Here is a 10,309-nt window from a genome sequence, read left to right as displayed (position 1 = left end):
CACTTGCTGATCTGTTAGGAATTTCTGGGTGACCTTAGATGCATGCGATGGGGCAGAGTCCTGATGGAACACAGCATCACCATTAGGGTACAATCTGCAGTAATCATCCTAAAGAAAGGGCTTTAATATCTTCTGTATGTAATACTCAGAACTTATTTTGGCCCCAGGTTTCACAAACCGAGGTTTGATCACACCATGGGCGGATATGCCCATCCAAACCATTACGCCTTTGAGATGAGGCACCTTGGTTGATGGTGTCAAATCTCGCCTGCTCTGCCCACGGCTAAGATATTGAATTTTAGATTTAGCATTGGTATCAGATAGATAGATCCAAGCTTCATCAGTTGTAATGAACTTTCGCCATCTGTCCTTACGGAGAAGCTTGCAGAGGGGCCATGAACGTTGCCTCCTAATCTGCACCGATCTCTCACTTAAATGATGACATTTAGGTTTTTTATGGCATTTTTTCTTCAACTTTTGTTTTAGTTGATAGCTTACAACTTGCTGACTCACGTTAAGAGCTTTAGCCATGCTTGCCTGTGTTGGTGGATCCGGTTTTGATGTCATCTTATCAAGCTTCTGCAAATCTGATTTCTTCAATTTGCTTGGCCGTCCACTTTTTCTCGGTTTTGCATTATTTTGCATCGATCCGAGTTTCGAATTCTTGATGCGACTGATATGGCTGAGTGGAACCTTTCTTTTTAAAATGGGTTTGTATAATCCTGTGGCTCCAGTGAAGTTCTAAAAATGCTTGTACTTGACCAATTAGCTTTTTGTCAAATTTCTTCAAAGGCATTTTTGTGATTTTATGAAATAGTATTGCAATTGAAAGTCTAATAGCAGAGCTTTAGATCAGTAAGCTATATATGTAAAAAGGGTTTAAAACTTTAGTGGTAGATAGCCACAAAAGTGATCCCTATACTTTTTTGTTACCCTGTAGAAGGTCTTGGTTATCGAATTCCCTGTTTTTTTTTTGTTTTTTTTCTCTTCTCAAAAGCCACCTTCCAGGAAATCCTTTTTATTTGTTTAAAAATCCCCCATAACAAACAAAAAGCTTTTTAAGTTATTACTGGTGTATAAAAAATTTCAATAACCTATTAGGTTGTTAAATCTTCGANAAAGCCACCTTCCAGGAAATCCTTTTTAATTTGTTTAAAAATCCCCCATAACAAACAAAAAGCTTTTTAAGTTATTACTGGTGTATAAAAAATTTCAATAACCTATTAGGTTGTTAAATCTTCGAATGAACAAGAAGAGATTGAGACATAAGTAGGACTGAGAAATTTCGCTCTTATAAACTCAGGGGAAAAGCTTGAGGAAAACTTTAGCATCAATATGAATCGTATTTATCTTTAAAGTATTATTGCATTTCTTAGTATCATGGCATGGAATAATTTGGAATGAATCAAATTTTTATTGTGATCAATCAACAGCAGAGTTAATTATCAATGATGATTTTTTAAGGGTTAAACCGTAAAACTACTTTTTGCTGTGCCATTGAACACGCTTGCCAAAAAAGTAGCAAATATGTATTTTTAAATTTTTTTTTATTATTATTTCCAATATGTTTATTTAAATTCACGTTTCCTGGTCCGATTAAATATACGAACGCCCAAAAAATCTTCTGAATGGTAATATAAAAGGAAAATGTAAATCCTAATCTTCCTAGAATATAGAATGATCACATTTTGCCTAGTAAACACAACACAGATAAACTGGAAGGTTTCCATGCTTTTTCCGGTTTTTGGAAGTTTGCTATATATTTAGGATATAGGGGGAAAATTTAAGTCTTAATCGTAAAACTTACTATAGTCTGACTATGGAAAGTACTCCCCTAGCCATTCATCTGGTACAGTGGCGGTGACTATGGTTACGAGGTTTCACTATTTCAAGCAGGGGTGTTAGGTCAATATGTAAGACAAGTTTTGGCTCTGGTCAGTGAGAGAAATGGAATCAAGGGAAAGAGAAGCTCCCCTCCCCCTTGTTTCCATAACAGCAGACGGCTTTAGACTTTGTGGTAAGGGGAGTTCATTCCATAGTAAACTCTAAAATATAGACTAATCACATTTTGTCTAGTATGCACAGCACTGATACAGGTATAAGCCGGAAGGCTTCCATGCCTTTTTTTGCCGGTTTTAGGAAACTTGGTAACCATTCATATACATTTATTCTATTAGTAACTATCCTGACGCCTAAAAAAAACTTTTATTTTTAAAGAAAGAATATGATAATCCCAAATGTTTTCATTATAGCTATTAAAAGGGTAGAAACGGCGTGCGCGGCGTGTGAAAATATAAGCAAATAAACAAAAGGGGGAAATCAAAAATTTAAATACAAAATATTTACTTAATTCCTTTAAATAAGTTATAATTCTGCCAGTAACTTACATTTAAGTTATTAAATATGAATTATTTCATTACACAAAATGAAAATAAACAATTCATACAACCTTTCTAAACATTTCTTCTGCTTTCTCTAAATTAAAGCTTCTAGCTGAAAAATAAATACATAAATTCATTTTTTTGAGTTCTTAAAAGAATAACTTTTATAAAATATACTTATTTTAAAAATAAAATACATACTTACTTGAAAACGCATACAGCAATGTATAATAAAATAAATTTTAATTATTAATTTATATAATTTAAGACTAGCAAGGAATCACTCCGATTTCATACTGCGTACACAACAGTGTGTCGAACACTGTTGTTCAGAGTGTTGAACAATTTATTCGGTGACACGGTGGAAAAAACCGTAGAAAAAGCCGCCCCAGAAGGAGTAGGTTTCTTCTGACCCAAGGGGAAGATATATAAGAAACTCTTTCTTTTTTTTTCTTTCTTTTTTTTCCTTTTTTTTTTAAATATCTAATATCCTTTTTTCTTTTTTTTTTTAAAAAAAATTAAGTTAATAATTGCAATCGTATTCATTTTCACCAATTTAATACATCATTTTTAAATAAGTAAAACATTGGAAGAGAAAATGAACTTAATAAATTAAAACAAATGTGGTTTTCTTTAATGTTTTACATAAAGAAGTATAGTAGGACTTATTTTATAAACATATAAAGAACTGTTAAATACCGCAATCAAATTCTATATTGTATTGCAACAAATCCTATATATATATTTTTTTTTCGAATGGCAGGCACTGAACTTTATTCGTTTCGCCTTAGAAGATGCCAGAGTTGTTACTCATTTCGCGTTATCCAGTGGGATAACGCGAAACTCACTTTCCACTCATCACACACAACAGAGGACAACATAATAGAGAGAAATATCCATGCCCAGAGCGGGATTCGAGCCCGCGGCCATTGGCTTCGCAGTCAGGCGCGCTAACCACTCGGCCACCTGGCCGGCACAAATCCTATATTGTATTCACAGATTACAAATAGTATCTTTATTTTCAAAACCAAATGTTGTGAGATATGAATACTCAAGACAACTCTTGCAAAAAAGTGCTCAACGAAGTTATCTCTCAATGGATTTTTCATTACAGATTTTATTTTTACATATCTAATCATAAAATCATAAGTTAATAATAATTTATGAAATAATCCTAAGAATTTTCATTGTGAATGTTTTATACATTGGCATTTAAGAAAGTTGCAACCCATCGATTGGTTTTAAATATTAAATAGTTTATTTAATTTGTATCACTTTCTCATTTTTCATTTTTATAATCTAAATTTTTATTTAAAAGTAATCCTAAAAGAAATAAATCGGTTTCTTATCTAAAAAACCATCGATTGGTTTCAAATATAAAATAGTGTATTTCAATTTTATCATTAAAATATTAATTAAAGGTATGAATTGTTGTGATTTATTCATTGCTTCGAATAGGGGGGGGGGCATGATTTCTTTAACTATATATCTTAAAATAATAAAATATTTACTTTATTCAAATTTTAAGCATATACGAAAAGAACATTTGAATAATATTTTTTATAACTTTCATCTAAAAATTTTAAATAGGGAATCGATATTCGGAGACTTAGAAAAAAGTTTCGTTGTGTTCACATTTTTTTCCCGAGAACTAATATGATTTGGTGGTTAATGTCACACAGCTACACTAACTAGCTATTGGCACCGATATGGGATTCATCCTTAATGATTATCGGAAAACACTACTGGCGTATGTGCACACTACGTACATTGGATAGTAGATGGATATAGTAATAATCCGGCCTTTGCACCACACTTCCCAATTGCCTAATCCATCTGTGGATTTTACCGGATCTAAAACCATCAGGATGCTGACACTAGCCACAAGCCATAATAGGCAAAAAAATTATTTTATTGAAATTTTGAGCACTATTTCAAGGTTTCATTTTATTTTATAACCGTCGTTAAACAGCCTACCTAAGATTTAGGTTTACGACTACTAATGTTCAACTCCGTAGCCTGGTAGTTTTGAACCTAATCCAGAAGATAAGGGAACTCCTGGATCAAGTATTGGGAGAAATTTGCCTTGGTAGTGGACTTTTGATGGAACTAACCCGCCTTTGCGTTACATGAAGAGGAAGACCACGAGAACCTCCCACGGTTAACTTGACGGCAAGGGGACTCTAACCAATAATCCGTCTACCACTGAGGATATTTCACGTCAGCACTAGGGTCGGTAAAAACCGGATGCGAAATTCGTATCGATCAGCCATCGCTGGGATTTGAACCCGGCTCACCTCATAACGCTCTATCCCCTGAGCTATCGCGGCTCAAGATTGGGAAGAATTCGGATTTTTTTCTGAGTAGATGCATTAAAAGTAAAATTTAGAGACTAAATAAAATAAGTTGTGCCCAAATTAGAAGAAGGGAAAAAAATCTCCTAGTAGATTTCCAATTTATGTCAGTTTCAGTTCACTGATATTTTTGAAAAATTCATGTTCATTGGCTACTTCTATTTTCGCTTCCAGCCAATTTCGCCAAATGAACTCAAGGACAATACTCCTGAGGTATAAATAATGGCATAAAAATGGACTATAGAAAGAAACTGGATTTTTTATAAACCCAAGCAACCCTTATATTTCATTTATAGGTTGGTTTTAATATAGTAGTATGCCATTTTAAACATTTTAGTAAATATATACCTGTATATATTAGGTGGACCAGAAAGTAATGTCGTTTCGGAGCATTAAAAATTCGTTAGCCTTATAATTCGTTTTTTTTTCGATCCATTTCGATGCATTTCGGTATGTTTCGATACATTTTCGATGTATATACTTTTTTGTCATCATTTTTATCATGATTCTAAAAACCTATATCACGGAACACCCTATCTATGTAGACAAAATATATCTGCATATTTATAAACAAAAAAAGTTACGCACCTTTCAACCATTTCCTATAATATGCATCATCATCGTTAAACTCTGGTCTAACATCAAGATCAGATACTTTTTCACGTAACTGGAATAAATAAATGGAAATGGAATGAATATCAAGATGTTTTAGTAATTTGAAGTCAAAGTTACAAAAATTTAGCTTAAAATTTTTTACATGCTACTAGTTTCCGTATCAACGCTGGTTTGTAACTCTGGCAAAATCTGAAAGTGTTAAACGAAGGGGAGTGCGATGCTCCTTGCAAAATTGAAATTTATTTACTATTTCATATATATATATATACACTACTCTACAATAATGGAAGAGACACTTTCAGTTTTTGACATTTTTTGAAATTTCTCAATAAATACTTAGGAGATTATTTTGTAACTTTAGATGTGTATAGGTCATGCGATTTCTCATACTAATCAATAAAGCTTAAAGCTTTCACAGGTTTGTGGGATTGTCAACAAATCAAAAATGAAAACAAGTATTTTTGAACACTATGCCAGAAAATATAGCAATAAGTTTGAAAGTTATTGCTATATTATTTGAATATTTATATTTTTTGAGAATTTTGAATATTTTTCTGTGATCGTAAACAACGCTACTATTATACAAGAACTTTTAATTTTCCTTTTTTGTTTCATAATTTAGGTCACCACTTCACGATCTTTAATCTGTGTTTTATACGACCGGCGTTGAGCAGTGAGTCCACAAAGTGGATTTGCAGCTTTTTCATGATCAACTTTTTTGCTTAGAATCTAGGAGACAAGGGAACTTAGGTAATTAGAATCATGACTAATTCTTCTTTAAAAAGATTTAAGCAAAACTATCAAGTATTCATGTAAAACGAAGATCTGAACCTCTCATGGTTAATCCGATAGCACTGGACTGGTTCCCACCAGCTTATATTTTGCATTAGCATTGGAGATGTATGCTAGAATATAGAAATCAACCACCTATACCTGTTGCGATCTTTGGTAGATTCAGTCCGACTAGACTGAACTATATCAACTTTCATTTTATTTTACAACCGGTGTTGAAGAGTCAATCCAATTCTGAGTTTACGACTATCAATGTTCAACTCCGTAGCTTTGTAATTTTAAACCCACCCATGAAGACAAAGGAACTCCTGGATCAAGCATTGAAACAAGCTAGCCATCATGGTAGACTTTTTTGATGGAACTAACCCGCATCTGCGTTGCATGGAGAGGAAAACCACGAAAACCTCCAACAGTTAACCCGACGACAAGGGAATTCTAATCCATGATCCGTCTACCGTGAGGATATTTTACGTCAGCACGGCGGTCGGTGCGAGCCATGAATAGAATTCGTATCTACAGCTACTGCTGGATTCGAACCTGGATCATTGGGAGGAGAACGCCTTAACCACTTTGTGCCTCAGAGTTGCCATTAGATTTAGTAAATATTTAAGATGTCAGCTTGATATTTCGGATTTAATGCTTAGTATTTTAAGAGTTCCCTTTGATGATCCCTCTGCTTTTTTTCAAGTAAAAAAAAATTAATCTGATGAAAAGTTAATTAGAGAAAAATAATTTAGCGTTATTTCATAATTTATTAACGGTTATTTTTAATAATTCGAATATACTAAATGAAATTTCGAACTTTGAAGACCAAATGGAGTTTTGAACTACGTTTTGTTATTCTATGTCGTTTCCAACTTAATGCATTTGACTCATTAACTAGTATTACTCATCATTATTACCCTAACCCCCCCCCAAAAAAGAAAAAAGATCGCTTACGAAAACAAGTTTAATAGGGCTAAATTATCTGTGTCAACCAAAATAAATTGTAAATTTAAATATAGATTGTGAAATGAATGAGTTGTCGTAATTTATAATTCCTAGTACTCATTCAAATTGTCAGCGCCTAGTCGTTGGCTCTTTTGGTATCTTACTGATTCCAAGTGAGATATTTTAAGTTTGTTAGTTGAACATTTGTTACCAAGTGCCCTTGAGTCCTTCCATTTCAAAAGCACTAAAAGACTTACTACCGTCCTCCATCGGAAATAAAAGACTTTACAAAATAAATGAATGCGGTACAGTTAAATAAGTCTAAAATAAGAACTTTCCTTTAAGAAATCTCGATTTCTTTAAAATATATATATCCTTCATCCATTCAGATCTTTAAATATATCTCTTTTAAAATTTATTTTGTAACTTTCTGCAAAACTTGAAATTTTTTTTTTTCTAAAAACTTTTACGGTCAACATTTAGCTGGACTATCAGTCGTTTGAAATCTTCCCAAAGCATGCTCAGAATATTAAACGTGAATAATTATAGTCATTACTTTGTTAATTAATTCTTTTTCGTCAACAATGGGTTCACTGACATCCATGATTGAATCTTCTTTTGCTTCCTAACGATAGAACGTATTCAACTTTCCATATCTGAAAAAAAGAAAAAACAATTAAGTTGCCATACAGTTTTCTAAAAAAAGAAGACAAAATCAGATTTTTTTATAGTTTGAATCTTTACGGAAATTTAATCAGAGCTATAATTTCATTCAAAATAGAACTTCATAAAACTTTAATATATGGGAAATTGTAATATATAGGCAATTGTATATGGGAATCGAAATTTATCGAAAATGGCAGCCCCGAACCAGCATATTATTTTTAATGCATTTTTTTCTTTTTCTTACATATTAATGATATTTTAAAGGATACTTTTATGTATATAATCAATATATAGCGGATAAGTTGCATTATTATCAATTTTAATGTAAGTTACATTATTCTTATTTTTTATATTATTACCGTCGTTGAACAGCCGACCCAATTTTTGGGTTTACGACTACTAATGTTCAACTTCGTAGCCTTGTAATTTTTAACCCAATCTAGAAGACAAGGAAACTCCTGGATCAGTACCCCTAGAGATATTGGTTTGCTATGGGAACATGGAGGACTTTGTGACCCGACAGATTTAGCGTGCATCAGTCACCATTTCCGACACTACATCCATTCCTATAAGTCTTCGGTCTGCGGGGATCGAACCAACGACCTCTTGGACATGGGCCCAGTGCCCTACCAACCAGGCTATGCCTGCCTACTTTATTTTTATTGAAATAAAGCATTGCTTTTAAAATTGGTAATTGGTTTAGTAGTCCCTAACCTAGAACGATATATATATATATATATATATATATATATATATATTAAATAAATTTCAATTTTGAAAGGAGCATCGCACTCTCCTTCGTTTAACACTTTGAGATCTTGCCAGAGTTGCCCTATAGACAAACCAGAGTTGATGTTTACGCAAAAGAAGAGTAACGTAGATTTTGAGACGTTGAATAATACGAATGTTATTTATTTTGAGAATACCTGAATAGTTTCAATCTTATTGCCGAAAAATATTTAGATAAATAACTGATAAACTGATAGGCAAAACAGACAAATAGCTGATAATTAAACAAATGACTGATTTAATTTTGCAACTAAATAATATTTTATTTAGCCCTTTTTTTCGTAAATTTTATATCTTTGAGAATTTTGCCCTTTATCTGCTAGTATTAAATTTTGGAATTAGTCACAAAAAAAGGGGGGTTGAGGGGGCTCAAGATTTTAAATCTTTCAGTTTCATAAAATGTCACCAGTATTAAATAGAATTTTCGTATTTAGAATTCGATAGCAAAGCTATTTCTAAACAAGTTTTTCAGACTTATGTAATAATTATCATAATAAACTAAATGAATTGGATAGCCAGTCCGCCATTCATAATTCACTTTCTTCTGAAATGTCCATTTCGAAATTTCGTTTGCAATTTTTTTAGAATAAAAAAACTAATCGAAATATGAACTAGGTGTGCTAAAAACTATGATTTTTCTTAAAACCAACATTTTTAAGACACAATTGATTAAATAGAGATTCAGGTTTTTTTTTACATATCTCATATAGGGAAATAAGGGAATAAAAAAATTTACTTACAAATAAATTGATGAAAATAAATTGTTATAATGCAATAACTAAAAAATAAAACACTTTTCCATGAAAACACATAAATCGCTCATTTGTTTAAATGCGTTATTATTCAGGAAAGGGAATAATAAATTTTACTTACAAATAAATTGACGAAAAAAATTGTTTAATACAATAATACAAAAAAGAGCATCTGAAATTTCAAAATTTCCTTTAGATTAAAAAAAAAAAAAACACCTTCATTTCACAATTGTTTTTTCAATGTTTAAATATCAACATTTATAGATAAATTATGCTACATGATATCATTCATTTAATTAGAAAAGCAAATGCAATAACTAAAAAATAAAACACTTATAAATGAAAACACATAAATCGCTCATTTGTTTAGATGCGTTATTATTCAGGAAAGGGAATAATAAAATTTACTTACAAATAAATTGATGAAAAAAAAAATGTTTAATACAATAATACAAAAAAGAGCATCTGAAGTTTCAAAATTTCCTCTTGATTAAAAAAAAAAAAAACATCTTCATTTCACAATTGCTTTTTCAATGTTTAAATATCAACATTTATAGATAAATTATGCTACATGATATCATTCATTTAATTAGAAAAACAAATGCAATAACGAAAAAATAAAACACTTTTCCATGAAAACACAGAAATCGCGCATTTGTTTAGATGCGTTATTAATCAGGAAGATAAAGAAGATAAGCAATATCTCATCAGGGAAAAAGTATGGAGAAGATATCATTATTTCGCTTTCACATGACCTTAATCAATTCATTATCTTCTCCATTGTTTTATCAAAAAAGCTAAGCAAATTATGGAGATTCTGCACTTAAAAATAGTTTTTGTTTCTGCGCATAAGTTCTTTTCTTATCGATTAATATTGAAAAAAATTGGTATTGAAATTTCAGATAATATATATATATATATATATATTTCTCTTACACGGCGACAAAAAAAGCCTTATTACAACTCCCCGAATGGCAACGCTAGAAAATCGACCAATGATTGCCGCTAAAAATGTCACATGCCAAATCTA

General features: G+C 31.7%; 1 protein-coding gene across 1 annotated transcript in view; it reads right to left on the bottom strand.

The window, feature by feature from the left end:
- Positions 1-10,309, bottom strand: part of LOC107445131 (SEC14-like protein 4) — a gene marked incomplete in the record, with an annotated part of 88,565 nt that overhangs the window by 51,916 nt on the left and 26,340 nt on the right. Inside the window, 4 exon segments of the mRNA XM_071187591.1 lie at positions 112-1,094; positions 1,221-2,493; positions 5,324-5,402; positions 7,629-7,728. Of these exon segments, the coding sequence (XP_071043692.1) occupies positions 112-645 (534 nt within the window).

This window comes from Parasteatoda tepidariorum, chromosome X1, assembly GCF_043381705.1.
Source record: "Parasteatoda tepidariorum isolate YZ-2023 chromosome X1, CAS_Ptep_4.0, whole genome shotgun sequence".
NCBI classification, from domain to species: domain Eukaryota; kingdom Metazoa; phylum Arthropoda; class Arachnida; order Araneae; family Theridiidae; genus Parasteatoda; species Parasteatoda tepidariorum.
This window is presented reverse-complemented; position numbering and strand designations above follow the sequence as displayed.